Source organism: Acinonyx jubatus, chromosome D1 (genome assembly GCF_027475565.1).
Source record: "Acinonyx jubatus isolate Ajub_Pintada_27869175 chromosome D1, VMU_Ajub_asm_v1.0, whole genome shotgun sequence".
In the NCBI taxonomy this organism is placed as follows: Eukaryota; Metazoa; Chordata; class Mammalia; order Carnivora; family Felidae; genus Acinonyx; species Acinonyx jubatus.
This window is the reverse complement of record NC_069390.1, coordinates 15634249-15653220: the sequence shown is the minus strand read 5'-3', so window position 1 is coordinate 15653220 and position 18972 is coordinate 15634249. Positions and strand designations below refer to the sequence as shown.

Below are 18972 nucleotides of genomic sequence, written 5' to 3'. Positions count from 1 at the left end.
GACTTAAATGGAGATAAAGAGGCTAATGAAAAACATGTGAGTCTGATGGTCAACTGCTATTTTATTAGAGGAGAAAAACAAAGCATACCGCTTTAAAATGGGAAATCCACATACAACGATCTTCTCTTTGAACTCAGGCAGTGGAGTTCCTGCTAACTAGATAGATAACCCCCACCTGAGGGAAGAGGCAGAGGCCACCTGCCCAAGATGGTGCAGAAGGGACTCCTTTGCTAGGTAGAAAGTTTCTCTGCATAACCTCTAAGGTCCTTCCCTAACTTCAGAAACTTGCGACTTCATTTATGAAAAACAGAGGCATGGTAAATGCAAGGTATGAGTGGAGACAGAACAGTATGCTGAAAAATTAGAAAGCCTGGGCTGGAATCCTGTTTCTGCTTCTATGTGAACCAAAGTAAAGCACTTCACTTCTCTCATTTGCAAAATGAAAGGATTAGAGAAGAAAAATCTCTGAAGAATCTAACCTTCTGAGCCTATGGCTTCTTCCTATGCCTGCCTCGGCCACCCACCACCTTCCCACTGCTGCACCTTACCATAATTAGGCAGCTTTTTAAAACATCTAATTAATGTAACACAGAAAGTAAAACCTTTAACTTTCTATTTCTGGCTTGTTTCAAATATGCAACAGCATTTTATCAAGGAGTAGTTAATGCCACACAGTTCTTGATATACTGGCTTTTCTCTGAACTCTAGTGACAGCTACACAGTGACAAGTTGTAAGCAAGGAGGCTGTTACCATGGGGACCCACTAGGATTCCTGGGGGTGGATCCAGCGGGCTTTTTTCTTTTTTTTTTCTTTTTTGGTCAAAGCATTTTTTGATGTTCTGGATCTGGCAATTCAGAAAGCCTGATTCCATTTTTCTTTAGCAAGCTATCTTCAAGAAATATTACCATATAGTATACAATGCTGAAGAAATATTAGATACTGTTTCAGAGACTCTGTCTTGCAAAAGAAGGAAATATATTCTAGTCTTCATCTTTCCCCTATTCATAAAAACAAATACAGGGGCATCTGGTGGCTCAGTTAAGCACCACACTCTTGGGTTTCAGCTAAGGTCATGATCTCACAGTTCAGCAGTTCGAGCCCCACCTCAGGCTCTGCACTAACAGTACAGAGCCTGCTTGGGATTCTGTCTCCCCATCTCTCTCTGCCCCTCCCCTGCTCGCACTCGCTCTCTCTCAAAAAATAAAATAAACATTAAAAAAAATTTTAATGTGTCAGACACACAAAATATAATAAAATGGACTATAAAGTCAAACTGGACCAGAACAGAGAAGTGTACATTTAAATTCCAAGTCTGCCTCCAAAATTGCTATGTGTGGACAAAGGGGATGTAGTTCGGGGAGATGAGCTGCTACTCCCAGCTAAATGTGTCGCCACTCAGTTTCCCGAGACCTGTTCTGTTAGAAGATACCTTAAGAAAACAGGTCGTTTACAAACCTGATCTGTGGATCTGGTTTGTTCACAGGAGAAGCTGGAACAGCCAGAATTCAAAAGAAAATATTTTTCTAAATTGCACGCTTCCTGGAACAGAGTGAAGTCTTTGTCTGGATCTTACTGAGGCAAGAGCAAAGTTATACCAGACAAATGAACATTAATAAATAAAAATAGCACTTGATTTCAGTAAAGAAGTTTGCAGGCTTTTTTTTTTATTATTATTGCACTTGTAAATGTATCAAGAGGCTATTAAACAGAAATAGAACATGATAAAAACAATAAATATATAATAAACATGGTGTCTTTCCATTATTGTTTCCCATAAATCTCAAAGGGGAAATACAGAAGAACAAGCCCAGAGTACAGTTTTGTCACATGAGTTTAATGCCAGCCTAAAGACTTTAAAAAAGACTCAGACCACAGGACATGAGAGGAAGCAAACTCCTGGGTGTTTTATTCGTTTTTACTACTGGTTTACAATCTCCTTGATTTTATTTTTAAATGCATGTCTTGGCCCAGAAAAGCAAGAGAGCACAGGCTGCCAACAGTATCAGATTCTCTTTTTCTAATTCTCTGGAGCTACAGAAAACAGAGCCAGAATCAGGGTTGTCTAGGAGCCTTCTGATTTTGTCCAGGCAATATACAATATGAGGTTTCAAGATCACAGAGGTACACAAAATCTTTTGTAGTACAAATTTTAGCCAACTTAATGTCTTTTTTGTTTTTAAGTTTATTTATTTTAAGAGCAAGAGAGCACGCATGCGGGAGGGGCAGAGAAAGGGAGGGAAAGAGAATCCCAAGCAGGCTCCGCCCCACCAGCATAGAGCCTGACTCAGGGCTTGATCCCAGAAACTGTGGAATCACGACCTGAGCCAAAATCAAGTCAGACACCCAACTAACAGAGCCACTCAGGCATCCCCAAGTTAATGTCGTTCAATGGAAGGCTGCTTACAATTTTTTTTCCCATAAAACTCCTTTGAGTACTGATTATCTTCAAAAGACAATGATTTGAAAAAACAAATTCTCAGAATTTCAGTTTTAAAAGATTTTCTTCCTATTCCTCAGCCCTGAACTATCTCAAAACGTAAAATTAAAGTGCCATTCGACCAGACATGGAGTACTCTAAAAATATCAAGTCTCTATTTTGTGCAAGGACTGAGCACTATGGACAGTAAGACTTCCGATATGCAGAGAATTCAGCTCAATATCATATGTGCACTCCATGAAAGTGTAACACTGGTTATGTACATATTCACAACAATCAGGCTAGCCTCCAATAGGAAATAACGTCTTCCAGTTTTTCCTACTCTGAAAATCCATTCCCTCCTGGTTGTATGAAAATCCATGTTTCAAAGCTGGGTCTAGTCTCTTTTTAATTCCTGCTCATTATTACAGGGAAATTTTACATTTTTCCAGAAAAAAGGTTTTCAACTTAAATATCAAATGATCACAGGAAGAAAAAAACTGGAAGCATTAAACTATCTTTCTCAGAGCTTCCCTCTCTCCCTCATTAACATTTCTCAAAGAGAAAAACACCACTGTGATGCTATTACAGATCATTCATGAAGTTACTAACTGAGCCCAGACCAGACAGACTCCATCAACTGGGCACACAGCCACTCACCATTACCCTTTGTTTAAAGTCTCAACTGCCATTCAACTCACATTATTGTATTCCACTCAAGTCCATCAACTTTTCTTCAAGAGGAAACAATCAAGAACTAAAACAAATGTGTTACTTAACTAGAAAAGAATGAACTTAATCCATACACCTCACAAAAAATTCTTCTAAAATGATGGCCCACCATTAAGTTTCCTATCTGAAATAACAATATTATTTTGTTATGATCAGTCATATATGCTGCAAAAAATAATCTAAGCAAATAAACGTTACATAAACTAAACAAGCATTAAAAACATGTAAAAACAAAACCTCAATCTTAATTTGGCAAAGCACCAGAGAGAAGTACTCTCTACACACCAAAAGTGACAACATAGAGGAATGTCTATACTACAGAGGAGCCAAGACCTCAAAGGAGCCTAAAGGAGGAGCTACCTGCTGCGTGGGGAAAGGGGCAATCTTCCAAAAAGCCATGATCCTAGGCCTGACTTCTAAAATTCAAAAATATTTAAGAAATATTAAAGCTTGTACTCTTCTCAAAGGTTTCAGTAATTAAGAGAAACCTTCAAACTACCCTAAGTACAAAACGGAATTAACTGAAAGGATACTGGAGTATTTAAAAGAACTCAAAGGCAGAAAGTATAACAGAGCCACACCTGGAAAAGCTTTATGCATAGGTTTCTATTCTGCATGTGGATGGCCGCCTCTCTCCTCAGAGATGCATTTCTCACCTATACTTCTTTCAGGATGAATCTACTTAATTATCCCTCCCTACAGACTGGCCTTCACAGCTTCCTGATGTATCATGAGCCTAAACTTGACTGTGAATGTGATTTTATGTTTCAAGTTCTCTGAATTCAGGTGATACGTGTGTTCCCTAAAGACTTAAATCTCAGTTACAATCTCAAATTCTTAGGAGAAACTGATTTGCCCAGCTTGGGTTCGGTGTCCACCTCTGGTCCAATAAGCTGTTACAAGAAGGGGTAGGTCACAGAGTATAATTAGTATAGGGGACTGTGTGCCTGACTCCTCAAAAGTTATAGAATACATGGGGCACCTGGCTGGCTTAGTCCATACAGCATGTGACTCTTGATCTCAGGGTTGTGAGTTCAAGCTCCACCTTGGGGCCTAGAGCTTGCTTAAAGGAAAAAAAAAAAAAAATTTTTTTTTTTAAGTTATATAATACACTCAGCCATAAAGCAGTCTCCATGCTCAAAAAAGCTTAAAATCTTGCTGAAATGAGAAAATGCGTCTAATAAAACACTAAATAATATCCTATAATACAGTATTGGAATGGATGAACAGTAAAGGCTTCATAAGAAAGGTTAGCTATGTACTAAATGACAAATAGAAATTGAACCATGAGCAGGAAAGGGCTGACAGACAAAAAAATGCAATGCACATTCCTCTCGTCCTAGCCTTCTAAGAAAGAGAAACCTAAGGAATAGTCCTTTACCACATAGACAGCTTCCAGTGAAACATCGTTGTTGAAAATCTGCTGTAAGGTTTAAAATGGCTATATGATCACAAAACAGTACTGCTTCAATAGGTGGTTAATAACCAGCTAGCTGATAATGTCAGTTACACAATGTCAAGTTGCTCATCACCACCACTCTGACTTCCTTTCATTCCCCAGACCCCTAAGACTCTTGCTCAGACAACAGCATTCAGAATCAGGCAGGCAGCCAAAAGGACAGCACAGGTGTTTCTCACTAGCACTATCCCACCCAATCTAGTATGGTAAAGTGGGCAGTATCACACAAAGTCATGCAGGATAGAAACATTAGCCAAGCCATGTGATGGTAGTGTGGCGGGGGGAGGGAATTAGAGCAGAAAAGAGGCATGTTTTCCACACACAAAAGCTACAAGCACAAAGAAACTGGGAAAAGTCTGCAGTAAATGATCTGTGCAAAACAGAAACTAGCAAAAACTTAACAGATGTCCACATAATATTGGGTTAAAAAAGGTCTACTCATTGTAGACTCTTAGTTACCCCACATTATCACCAAAATATCACATTCCCAGTCTCTGCAAGAGCTTGCTTCAATCTCACAGGAAACAAAAAGGTAAAAGAACAATGAGAAAGTGGTGACAGTTTCTAATTTAATGATTCTTTTGCTGAAGAGTAGCAAGGTTATGTAAATGGAAACTACTGACCTTCCACAATTAAAAGTATGACACTATAAAATTAAACAGCTTTGAAACCAAAAAAATTGCATTTTGTATAATCCCCAAACTAAAGACATTTCCCAACTCAAAAATAAAGTTTCAGTGGAGTTTCAACATAGGGAAAAAAAGTGATATTCAACTCCATTTTGTCAAAGCTGAACAGAGCTGTTTAAACACTTGGCAGTCCGTGGAGGTCAGAAAGTTAGTTAACGGTTCCTTCTAAAGCCACACTCTGCGCCTATGAACATACCCCAAAAGTGGCATATTAAAATTAAGTGAGATCGATCCATCAGACCTCACTGCAGTCTCTAAACTGGAACTCACCATTTTTCTTTATACTTGCTTGCCATTACTTTCTAAGTGGAGAAAAAGAGAAATCAAAATGTTACAATCCAAAAGCGGTTCTGAAAATGAGTCTACTTCCTGCGAAATGGGGAGAAGGTCAGCTGATAGAGGGTCACGTTAGAATTTCACAAAGCTCTAAGAGCTAAAATGCTTTCTAACATCTTAGATGCTTGAAATGCCAATACATAGTACTCTCACACAGTCTCCCCTAACTAGGCTTTCTCATCCCTTCAGGGGAAAAAAAAAGTCCAATTTTAAGTACTTTTCATATTTATAAAATTCATGTTCTCTGTATAAAAATCTTAAAAACAATCAGGGGCAGGGGTGCTTGGGTGGCTCAGTCGGTTAAGTGTCTGACTTGGGCTCAGGTCATGATCTTCCGGTTTGTGAGTTCAAGCCCTGCATGAGGCTCTGTGCTGACAGGTCAGACCCTGGAGCCTGCTTCAGATTCTGTCTCTCTCTCTCTCTACTCCTCCCCTGCTCATTCTGTCTCTGTCTCTCAAAACTAAAAAAATAAAAATAAAATAAACGTTAAAAAAAAATCGCGGGCACCTGGATGGCTCAGTTGGTGGAGCATGTGACTCTTGATCTTGTGGTTGGGAGTTCAAGCCCCCACATCAGGCACAGATCTTACTTTAAAATTTTTTGTTTTAAACGACAGTAAGTATGAAGGAAAAAAACACACCCATGTCTCAATGCCTAAACTGTGATGTTTATCCCTCTGGCCCATGAGATAAAATTTTTAGAAGAATTAAAGAGTTCCTTAGCAGAAAAAAATATGTTAAGTCAATATGAATTTTAAGACAGATATAAAACATTCTTAAAAAATGTTACAGTTCTGGAATTCGAAGAAATTTAAATAAACAGATATATGCTCATTACCTCCATAACATAGAGATTAAAAAATAACTATAGAGGGGTGCCTGGGTGGCTCAGTGGGTTAAGCATCCGACTTCAGATCAGGTCATATCTCGTGATTTGTGAGTTTGAGCCCTGCATCAGGCTTTGTGCTGACAGCTCAGAGCCTGAAGCCTGCTTCAGACTCTCTTGTCTCCCTCTCTCTCTGCCCCTCGCTCACACTCTCTCTCTCAAAAATAAACATTAAAAAAATAAACAAAATAACAACTATAGAACAGTTCTGCTGATTAATTCTACAAGGAAACCTCTATTTAAGGACATTTTAACAGCCAATTTCATGACAAGGACAAAGTTACAATTACAAAGAACTCCTCACAGAAAACTGTCTTTAGCAAATTACAAAGCTCAGATAAGGATTCTTGCTACAACACAGTTCACAAAGCAAACAGCTAACCTGATTATGATTAACTCTTTCATCTACATTACAACTCTAAGCATCAGAGCCTGTTCTCTCTCCCTCCATACCTAAAACCAGTTACCCAATTAGAAAGAGACCCAGGTGATCCTATTACAAATCCAGTAATAAACTCATTTGTATTTTTCAGTTTTCTATGAACATAGAAGACTCCTATCAACAGACTCTCATATGAAATACAGACAGTGAAGATGAATCTAGGAAACCACATTACCCAAGTATTCCACAGGGAGCAATGAGCTCAAAGGTTCTAAGGGTAAGGATGCCCTGTGTAGCAAAACATTTCAGATGCACAAATTGGGACTTAAGGAAACAATCCTATCCCTTAAGTCACTACAGACAAAGGAAAATGTGAAACAAGTAAAGGCAAAAGGAGAAACAAAATGAACACGAACTTACTTAATGCTTGTTTATGTATGGCACTGCCAGGCATTTTAACTGTGATGATTTGGCTAAACTGGGTTACCAACTCATAAGTATACGCCCATTTTTACAGATGAAAAAAGGAAGTAACATTATCAACACTTTACCAGGCACTGCTCAATGCCTAGTATTAATAACCTCAATTCTTACATTACCATTCCAAGGTGGTATCAGTCTCCATTTTAAAGACGGGAAAACAGGGGCAACTGGGTGGCTTAGTCGGTTACGCATCTGACTCTTGATTTTGGCTGAGGTCATGATCTCAGTTTGTGGGATAGAGCCCAACGTCAGACTCTGCACTGACAGTGCAGAGCTTGCTTGGGATTCTCTCCCCTCTCTCTCTGCCCCTCCCCCACCACGCACACACATGTACTCCCTCTCAAAATAAACATGTTTTAATGAAAAATAAATTTGGGGGCACCTGGGTGGTTCAGTCGGTCAAGTGTCTGACTTCGGCTCAGGTCATGATCTTGGCGGTCCATGAATTTGAGCCCCACATTGAGCTCTGTGATGATAGCTCATAGCCTGGAGCCTGCTTTGAATTCTGTGTCTCCCTCCCTCTCTACCCCTGCCCCACTTGCACTCTCTCTCTCAAAAATAAACATTAAAAAAAATTTTTTAAATAAATAAATGAAAACAGGACCAGAAATGTTAAAGGTGACACAGTGATGGTACCAATTTTTAAACACATTGACTGGAGCAGCCACACCTATCCCTCCCAGGCTATGCTTATAAATCCCATTCAAATCCCATCATTCTTTCAAGCCACAAGTTTTCATTTGAAAAACCAGAAAATCAAAGAATCAACTCTCAATTATGGGAAGAGTAATTCTCCAGGTTTTAACAAATTTCTTGTTTCTATTTTACTTGCTCTTTGACCATTTCAGCATGCCATAGCACCTCTATGAAGGAATGTGCAGGTAAATGCAGGACTATATTAACACCAAGCAACCTTGGGCTGTTAGAAGTCCCATTCAGAAACACTACATTGAATTTAATTTCTGGTTCAAAGCATATTTCTGAAACACTTAAACCTTCATTTATTAAACTTTCATTCATATAAAGTTTTTTTACTAAAAATAACCAAGAATCAAGAAATAGTTTTAACAAAAGAATGGTTTCATGTTGTTTGAAGAAAAAGTATGAATGTCTTCCCTGACACTAAAGTCCCACGTGTTGAGTACTATAAGGACTGTAATATCTCTTTAGGAGAACAGTTTACTGAAAAAAACTTCCAGTTCATCCCATACTTCAAGGACTAATATTAAATCCCCGTTAATACCAGAGAGGAGAAAAATGCAGTGGGAGGCTAGGTCCAAAAAGCAAAGAGAAGAAAAGTAGGCAAGCAGATCAAAATTAGTTATGAACCTCCACAAAAAGCAAGTAGAAGTTCATTTTTTTTTTTTTTTAATGTTTACTTATTTTTGGAGAGAGAGAAAGAGCGTGAGCAGGGGAAGGGGCAGAAAGAGAGGGAGACACAGAATCTGAAGCAGGTTCCATGCTCTGGGCTGTCACACAGAGCCCCACACGGGGCTCGAACCCAGGAAACGTGAGATCATGACCTGAGCCAAAGTCGGACACTTAACCGACTGAGCCACCAGGCGCCTTTTTTAAAAAAATTTTTTAACGTTTATCTATTTTTGGAGAGAGAGACAGACAGAAGTACAAGTTCATCTTAAGAAGAAAGCCTTGGGGCACCTGGGTGGCTACGCCTCAGTCAGTGGAGCATCCAAATCTTGGTTTCAGCTGAGGTCATGATCTCAGTTTGTGGGTTCAAGCCCCTTGCTGGGTGGACTCCATGCTGACAGTATGAAACATGCTTCAGATTCATTCTCTCTCCCTCTCTCTTTTTCTCTCCTTCTCTCTCTGCCCCTCCTCCTCCTTTCAAAATAAACTTAAATTATTTTAGGGATATCTGGTGGCTCAGTCGGTTAACCATCCAACTTCAGCTCAGGTCATGATTTCGTGGTTTGTGAGTTCGAGTGCCGTATAGGGCTCTGTGCTGACAGTTCAGAGCCTGGAGCCTGCTTCAGATTCTGTGTCTCCCTCTCTCTGTCCCTCCCTCTCAAAAATAAATTTTAAAAAATTGTTTTTAATTAAAAAAAAGAAAGAAAAGAAAGCCTCTCATACATGAGAATATCCTGAATAGCTTTGTTCGTACCGAAACAAACCAGAAAGTCTATGATTAACTTCAAAATGCTCTTTCCCCAAAAGTGTTATTTTTTCTAACTAGGCCATTAAATACCATACTTATAAAAAAAACTTCTCTATACAATACAGAATACCTGGAGATCAATCCACACCTCTAATAAAATCACTACATACTTATAAAGCAAAGGCAAAAATCTGCCTATTCTTTATTCTTGTTCCCTTCATGTGACACTTTTTCTGTACAAAACAAAATATTCCAAAAACACTGTACATTCAAAGATCAGAAATTATAATTAGACAAGAAATTATAAATGATGCTATTTACTATGGTTTGGGTTACCATTATGCACTTTTACGCACAATTATATGTTTGAATTTTCAAGAAATTTGTGCTTGTCAGTGGACATCCCGTGACTGCAACCCACATGAAGAGCATGAATTCTAATCAATTCAATAGCCTTTATGGAGCTTCAAAAGAGGGTGAAATATCAAGATGAAAAAAACATCCCTGACCTCAAAAAAGAAAGACTTCAGCCACAAAAAAGAATGACAACCTGATACATGCTGCAACATGGATGAACCTTGAAAATATCATGCTAACTGAAATAAACCAGACACTAAAGGGCAAATATTCTATGATTCCAGTTATGCAAAGTACCTAAAATAGGCAAATTCATAGAGACAGAAGGCAGACTAGAGGTTACCAAGTGGCTAGGAGGAAAAGGGAATGGGGAATTATTGCTTAATGGTTACGGAATTTTTATTTGGGATAAAAGAAAACATTTTAGAAATAGTGGTGATGACTGAGTAACATTGTGAATGTACTCAATGCCACTAAACTGTACTCATAAAAAAAAGTTAAAATGACCTAAATCTAAAACCTAAAACTGTAACAACCTATAAAACTCCTAGAAGAAAAAATAGGGGGAAAACTTCATGGCATTAGACTTGGCAGTGTTCTTGGATAAGACACCAAAAGCATAAGCAACAAAAGCAAAAACAGACAAAAGACAAAATCAACAGTGAAAAGACATGGGCAAAAGTGTTTGCAAATCATCTATCTGATAAAGGATCAATATTCACAATATACAAACAACGACAGCTCAACAAAAAAAAAATCATGTTAACTGATTTAAAACATGAGCAAAGGACTTGGATAGACATTTCTGCAAAGATGATATACAAATGGCCAACAAGCATATGAAAAGGTGTTCAATTAACATCATTAATCAGAGAAATGCAAATCAAAACCACAATGAAATAATGTATATAAATGTCCAATCACCATATTGTACATGGGAAACTAAAATAATATTGTACATCAACTACACTTCAATTTAAAAAAAAAAAATCAGCTTACACTCCATTAGGATGGCTACTATTTAAACACACACAAACACACACACACACAAACAACAACAAATGTTAGCAAGGATGTGGAGATACTAGAACGCTTGTGCACTGTTTGTAGGACTGTAAAATAGTACAATCACTATGGCAAACAGTATGGAAGTTCCTCAAAAAATTGAAAATAGAACCACAATATGATCCAGCAGTCCCAATTCTGGCTATTATCTTGGTAATTACAAGAATTTAAAGAAGGGTCTCAAAGAGATATGTGCACACCCATGTTCATAGCAACACTAGTTACAATGGCCAAAAGGTGGGAAACAACTCATGTCCATCAACAGATGAATAAACAAAATGGGGTATATACATAAAATAGAGTATTAAGCAGCCTTTTTTTCAAAGTAATCTCTATACCCAATATGGGGCTCAAACCCATGACCAAGATCAAGAGTCACATGTTCCACCAAATGAGCCAGCCAGCCAGGTGCCCCAGTATTACTTAGCATTTAAAAGGAAGGAAATCCTGTCACATGCTACAACATGGATGAACCTTAAAGATATTATGGTAAGGGAAATAAGCCAGTCACTTCACTTATATGAGGTATCCAAAAGCAGAAAATACACTTCACTTATATGAGGTATCCAAAAGCAGAAAATAGATTGGTGGTTACCAGAGGCTGAGGGGAGGAAGAAAAGGAGAGTTGATTTTAATGGGTATAAAGTTTCAGATATCCAAGATGAAAAAGTTCTGGAGATATATTTCCCATCAATGGGAATGCACTTCATGCCACCGAACTACACATTGAAATATAGTTAAAATGGTAAATTTTATGTGGGGTTTTTTTTAACACTAAAAAAATGCTAATACGTTAAAATGGCAAATTTTTGTTATATGTATCTTACCACAATTTTTAAAAATAACGTAATAGACCGAAACCACTGAATTGTATGGTATGTGAATTGTATCTCAATAAAGCTGTTTAAAAAGAAAAAGCTGATGGGGCGCCTGGGTGGCTCAGTTGGTTGAGCGTCTGACTTCGGCTCAGGTCATGATCTTGCAGTTTGTGAGTTCAAGCCCCACATCGGGCTCTGTGCTGACAGCTCAGAGCCTGGAGCCTGCTTCAGATTCTGTCTCTGTCTCTCTCTCTCTCTCTCTCTCTCTGACCCTTCCCGCTCATGCTCTGTCTCTCAAAAATGAATAAACGTTAAAAAAAAAAATTAAGAAAAAAAAAGAAGAAAAAGCTTAGGAAATAGCTCACTCAAATCCTATCATTCCATGGTTTAAAAACAGCAATTTGTTGGAAGTACCCTGAGCCTTCAGCAGAGTCAGACTACGCTCTGACTTCCTCCAACTTGTTCAATGGGGCCTCCAAGTGACAGGTCTTCTCTCCCTTTACAAGGCACACGCCACCATCACCTTCTAACCTCCCCCATCTTCCTTATTAGGTCCAGCCTCACAGGAAAATTAAGTTCAAGAAGTTGCAGTGATAGTCGCCCAAAGGAGGACAGAATTCAGGATTCGCCTTGACATTTAGCAGCAGAGAACAAATCTTTAAAAAAAAAAAAAATTGGGGAGCACCTGGATAGCTCAGTCAGTTACGTGTCCAACTCCAGCTCAGGCCATGATCTCATGGTTTGTGGGTTCAAGCTTCGTGCAGGCCTTTGCACTGACAGTGCTGACGGAACGTGCTTGGGATTCTCTCTCTGCCCTTGTCTCACTCTCTCTCAAAACAAATAAATAAATAAACTTAAAAAAAAATAAATGGGGGTGGGTGCCTGGGTGGCTCAGTTTGGTTAAACATCCAACTTGATTTCAGCTCAGATCATGATCTCACGATTGGTGAGACAGAGGTGGCGCCCTGTGTCAGGGCTCAGCACTGACAGCACAGAGCCTGCTTAAGATTCTCTCTCTCTCTCTCTCTCTCTCTGTCTCTCTCTCTCTCTGCTCCTCCCCAGCTCATGCATGCACACCTCTCTCTCAAAATAAATAAACTTAAAAAAAAAAAAGCAACTATTTATTTTACACAGTAGCCATACAATAGATGTTAGGTCTCTGCCCTTCCTTTTCTTCTCTTCTTCCAGCCCAGCATATGTTTAAAAAAGCAACTCTTCTGTGCCTGTGCTGGGTATCCACTGGCCTCACATGTGCTGGAGCTATTAAATTCACAGCACCATTTAAAAGGTGTTTATTAACCATAACTATCATATATTATTAAATCTTAAAAACACATCACAAAACTGTGAGCAGGATAAACTTATTCTGGTAAAATAATAAACAGTTCTGTAGTACATAAAAAAGATAAGATAAAGACCAAGGACTAACAATCACCTCTGAGTGATGGGACTAAGGGTGAGTTTCTTCATTTCTTGCTTTTCTGTATTTTTTATAATGAATCTGTAGCTTCTGTAATAAAAAAATTAAGTGGAAATCTTTAGAAAAATAAACATTCTAGCTCAAAATCTCACCGTCTCTTACACCACAGGCGCTTTCACACGTTACTGCAGTGAAGCTGAGTTAGCACCCTAGGAGACAGACACTATTTTCTCCCTTTTGCAGATGAGAATAAACTGAGGCTCAGGACAGTTAAGGGACTTGTTAAAGATTGTACAAGCTAGCAACTAACAAAAGTAAGGTTTCCCAGGCCTTCTAACTTCCAGCTCAGGGGCCTTCCCATTCTGGCACATCTTAAAGGGCTATTTGCATTACTGCTCACGATATTGTTGTTGTTGCTTTTAACCTATGTTCAGACTATTTTAAGAATACTCACTATGTAACTTTGGCCAAGTAAGTCACTTAACCTTTGGTGGCCTCAGTTTCCTCATCTGAAAAGCGAAAGAGTTGGAAAAGATATTTTATCTCTAACAACCCCACATGCTAATAGATTTTAAGTCGAGATACCATCTTTGAACCAGAAAACCCCATGGACAAGAATGAATGATTGGAGACAAGTTGAGACCTATGCTCTGGGCCAGGAGCCATTCTTCATGGAAACAGGTGGTGGACAGTCAAGAGGAAATAAGCCACTGGGGGAACCACAAACTTCCTGGTTAAAGCAACAGCTGAAAGCTCCAGCTTTGCTTTACTAACAGCAATGCTTCAATCTTGGCTATTTCACGACCAGACACCACACACTGTAAGTAAAGCTAGGAGAATATAAAAACTGGAATGGGGAGTGGGGGGCTCTGGCAATACTTTATGCATGCTATGGTAACTTCATGATTTTCCGAGTAGACTCATTAATATTAAAGGAGAAAGAACCCTGGGTGCTTCCAAGTGGAGACTCCTCCTTCCTCACCAAGCACGTTAAGGAGAAACTGAACTTGCAGGGCACTCTCAGAGACGCCACACTTGAGGAAAAGAGCCGACCCAACACTTGTGGAAAAGGTGAAAGAATGCATTTAAAGTCTCTCCAATCTACAGAGAATCAAAGACAGCTCAAAGACCTTTAAAAGATGAAGTTCCTGTAAAGGATTCGCTGAGCATGTAACCTCTTACACTGCAGACATTATAAAACACTGCCGCTATTTAGAATTGTTACACAGCCCTTTTTACTCGAGAGTAATAAAAGTACAGCATTAAAACTCTGCTGGAGAGAAAAAGATTCCATTTTGCTGAAATAGGCTCCAACCAAAATCTCACCACCTTCCCCTCACCTATAAGGATGAACGTGAACCAACAAGAAGCTCCTTAGAGCCTGTGCTATATAGTGTTAAAAATTAAAACAACATCCTGCCCCGAAGATCGCGACCAAGATACCACCGGCTCTAAATCCAAAGCCAGCTCCCCGGAGAAAAAAGCTCTTCAATGTGCTCTCCGCGCTCCCGGGTGCGAGATTCCAGCCCAGCTACTAGGCCACGACTGGGTGAGCACCTGATGTGGGGGGAGGGCGAGCCAAGGCCCTAGCGGATCTGGGGCGGGGAACGGGGGGCTCTCGAAGCTCTTAAGGAGAACAGGCTGCCTCCCCAAAGGCAGGGGTCCTGGCCCTCTCCAGGGGTGGGCACCAAAAACACGTGGGGCGACAGGAGCAGGGAAGGGGTGTCCCGGGCAGACAGCCTGGGTCTGGCACGGCGGCCGGAAAAAAGAGGACGGAGCTATCCCTGGGCGGAGGACGAAGCCCTCGGGGCCCGAAGGGTGAAGGCAAAGGGCGCGGGGGAGAGGAGACAAGGCCACGAGGAGGGCGGGTCTCCCTGGGCGCGGGGACACGCGCCGGACAAGCGCGGCCGGACCCGGGGAGCGGAGGACCCCGACACGCGGGAAGAAATCGCCGACCTGCCCTGAGGCGCGGGGAACCAGAGCGGCCGCGCCCGAAGGGCCCTGTGACCCGCGGCCGCCAGGACCGGACCCGCCCCGCGGCGCCTCCCTCCTGCCTCTTTTCCCTCCCTCCCTCCCACTCGCGGCCCGTTAACCCGCGGCGGCCGCACTCACCAGCGGCTGCACCTGAGCCCGCCGCTGCCTCAGCTGCTGCCTGCGCCTCCGCAGCCGCCGCCGCCGCCGCCGCCTCGCTGCTGAGGCCGAGTCCCAGGGGAGCCTCCGCGTCCCGCCGCCGCTGCCGCTGCCGCCAGAGCAGAACACCCCAAAATGGCGGCACTTCCGGCACCTACCACCGGCGGGGAGGGCAGAGGAGGAGGGGGAGGGCAGTGAGAGGGAACGTACCACCGCGGTGCCGCCCGCAGAGCAGATCGGAGCGGAGCGCGGCGCAAGGGCTAGCAGAGCTAGTGGCGCTGCAGCGCCCCCTCGGGCTGGGGAGTGGAGAAGCAGGCGCGCCGAAGCCCCCAGGGCTGCGGGCGGAACCCTCAGCCCGGCGATCTGCCGGGACGCTTCTCTTTGTCTCAGAGCCCTACCGAAGGGAAGGGTGGGAAGACCTGGCCTGAGAATCTGAAGTTCTCGGCTCTGCGCACCATGCCCACCGGAGTTCTGGATGACCTGGCACGGAATGACCTGGCACTGAATATGCGCATAATAAAATAGGTGATGAATGAATGAGTGAATGGAATGGTGTTTGGCCAGCGTTGGACACATAACACACCCTCCTTCTGCTCCAGCAGACAAGCAACAGGATCCAGGCCTCCTTCTTTCTTTGCTGAGGTGTGGAATGTAAGTGTGTTGCGAGCTTCCAGAGTTCGAGGAGTGCTTTCTAGCAGGATGAACCGCTGTGTGACCGCACGACTTTGCAAAAACCCCTGGAGTGTCAGGAAGCTCATAAGGGTCCTTATTAAGAGACTGATTGCCCATGGGGCACCTGGGTGGCTAGGTCAGTTAAGCGTCCCCTGGTTGATTTCGGCTCAGGTCATGATCTCACAGTCATGAGATGGAGCCCGGTAGTGCTGAGCCTGGAGCCTGCTGAAGATTCTCTCCTTCTCTCTGTCCCTCCTCTGCTCATGGGCGCTCGCTCTCTCTCTCTCTCTCTCTCTCTCTCTCTCTCCCCCAAAATAAATAAACTTTAAAAATTAAATTAAATTGTTTAAAAATTACACACATACAGGGGCACCTGGGTAGCTCAGTCCGTTAAGCATTCAACTCCTGATCTCAGCTTTTTTTTTAAGTTTTTTAATTTTACTTATTTTGAGAGAGAAAGCAGGCGTCAGGGAGGGCAGAGAGAGGGAGAGAAAGAGATTCCCAAGCAGGCTCTGCACTGTCAGTTGGAACCCACAAAACTATGAGATCATGATCTGAGCCAAAGCTGGTCGCTAAACTGTCAGCTCAGGTCTTGATTTCAGGGTTGTGAGTTCAAGCCCAGTGTTGGGCTCCACACTAGGTGTGAGGCCCACTTAAAAAAAAAAAAAATCACACACACACACACACACTGAAGCCAGTAAAAATAAAATACACACACATACACCCATCCTTCCAATCCCCCTTTTCTGCTTTGTCTTTATCCAAAGCACTAATCACTCACATAGAATATTTTATACTTCATATTTTACTTATTTTATTTGTAGTCTTCCCCAACCAGAAGGTGAATTCTACAGAGATGGGGATACTGTCTGTTTTATATCCTCAGGGCCTAGAATAATGGTGCTTAATAAATATTGATTTTCTTAATTTGACTTACATATATGTTGAAATTATTACCATAAGTTTAGTTAATACCCATCATCTCCTATAGATTAAAAAAAAAAAGTTTTCTTCCTTGTGATGAGAATTCTTACAATCTATTCTTTTAACAACTTTCCCATATACCATACCACAGTGTTAACTATGGTCATCCTGTTGTACATTACATCAGTAGTACTTATTTATCTTCTAACTAAAAGTTTGTACCTTTTGACCATCTACACCCAAATTCCCCTCCCCCATCAATAAATACTGCTTAATTCATGAATAAGCATATCTAGGTGCTGGATATGAAAAAAGAGAATGAATTGTTTAAGCTTCAGAAGCTACCTGGAACCTGCCCATGAGTTAAATCAAAGTAGGGATCACACCCATTTTCTTATTCTTATCTCTCTAGGATCTTGTTTGGTTTTGTTTTTCAGCAGGTATTTTGTGAAGGGCAACCAGAAACTTTTCCCTATTTTATCTTGACTTACTCCCATTGACAGAGAGGAAGTACTACTCATTGCAGGGTACTGGTGTAACCTTTGCATCTAGTTACCAAGGAAGGCCACATCCTATCAGCCCAAAGTGGTAGGTGGGTGGGGAGGGGGCATGACAGTTACATGAAAAACACAAATAGGGGGTGCCTGAATGGCTCAGTTGGAAGAGCATGAGACTCCTGATCTCAGAGTTGTGAGTTAAAGTCCAACATTGGGGGTAGAGATTACTTAAATGAATAAACTTAAAAACAACCATACATAGGCTCTTATAACTTAAAAGGGCTTCACAGCACAGACAAAATATAGGACAGTCCAAACACAAAAAGCTTGAGATGCAAACATGTATGAAAACCTTCCTATTTTATTTAAAGATTTTATTTTTTTAAAGATCTAATTAGTTTTATTAAATGATTCACAAATCCAGCATCATTCCATCTAGCAAATAGAGGGGTGCTCCTTATGCCACATCCTTATCCATTCATCTATTGATGGGCACTTAACTTGTTTCCATATCTTGGCTAGTGTGAATAATGCTGCAATAAACACAAAAGTGCATATCTGTCCCATATGCTCTTTTCTTTATTTTTTTAATTTAAATACCAGTTAGTTAACATACAGTGTAGTATTGGTTTCAGGAGTAGAACCCAGTGATTCATTGCTTCCATATAACACCCAGTGCTCATCCCAACAAATACTCTCCTTAATGCCCATCACCCATTGACTCATCCCCTCACCCAACACCCCTCCAGCAACTCTCAGTCTGTTCTCTGTATTTCAGAGTCTCTTATAGTTTGCCTCCTTCTCTGTTTTTTCTCTTATTTTTCCTTCCCTTCCCCTATGTTCATCTCTTGTGTTTCTTAAATTCCACATGTGAGTGAAATCATAAATTTGTCTATGACTGACTTGTTTCACTTAGCATAATACCCTCTAGTTCAATCCATGTTGTTGCAAATGGCAAGGCTTCATTCTTTTGGATCGAGTAATACTCCATTGTATACGTAGACCACCATCTTCTTTATCCATTCATCTGTCGATGGACATTTGGGCTCTTTCCATAATTTGACTACTGTTGATAGCGCTGCTATAGATATTGGGGTGCATGTGCCCCTTTGCGTCAGCATTTTTGTATCCTTTGAATAAATACCTAGTAGTGCAACTGCTGGGTTGTAGGATACTTCTATTTTAAAGATTTTATTTTTAAGCAATCTCTATATCCATTAAGGGGCCCAAACTCACAACCCTGAGTTCAAGACTTGCAGGCTCCACTGAGTCAATCAGGAGCCCCTATTTCATGTTTTGACTTCCAAATTGATTAACATTTGCTTAAAGATGAATGAATGAATGAATGAATGAATGAATGAAAAATACAGGCATCTGGGTGGCTCAATTGGTGGAGCATCTGACTCAATTTCGATTCAGGTCACAATCTCATGGTCATGAGAGCAAGCCCCAGGGACTCCAAGATGGGCACGGAACCTGCTTAAGATTCTGTTTCTCCTACACACTCTGGGTTGACAGAGGGAGGTTGGGGGGGAAGATGGGCTAAATGGGCAGTGGGTACTAAGGAGGGCACTTGTGATGAGCACTGGG

General features: G+C 41.2%; 1 protein-coding gene across 10 annotated transcripts in view; it reads right to left on the bottom strand.

Annotated features, from left to right (window-relative positions):
- CELF1 (CUGBP Elav-like family member 1) overlaps window positions 1-15445 on the bottom strand; it is a 74338-nt gene extending 58893 nt beyond the window's left edge. For 2 of the 10 annotated variants that reach the window (XM_053203175.1, XM_053203174.1), the window contains exon 1: window positions 15272-15444. Coding sequence is in view for 1 of the 10 variants with exons in the window: in XM_053203179.1 (XP_053059154.1) it covers window positions 13175-13209 (35 nt within the window). In the remaining 9 variants the exon portion in view is untranslated. Of the gene's footprint in view, window positions 1-13174; window positions 13250-15271 lie in introns of all 10 variants that reach the window. The other 8 variants (XM_027072688.2, XM_027072689.2, XM_053203177.1 and 5 more) reach the window with 6 other exon arrangements.
- Window positions 15446-18972: the final 3527 nt, after the last annotated feature.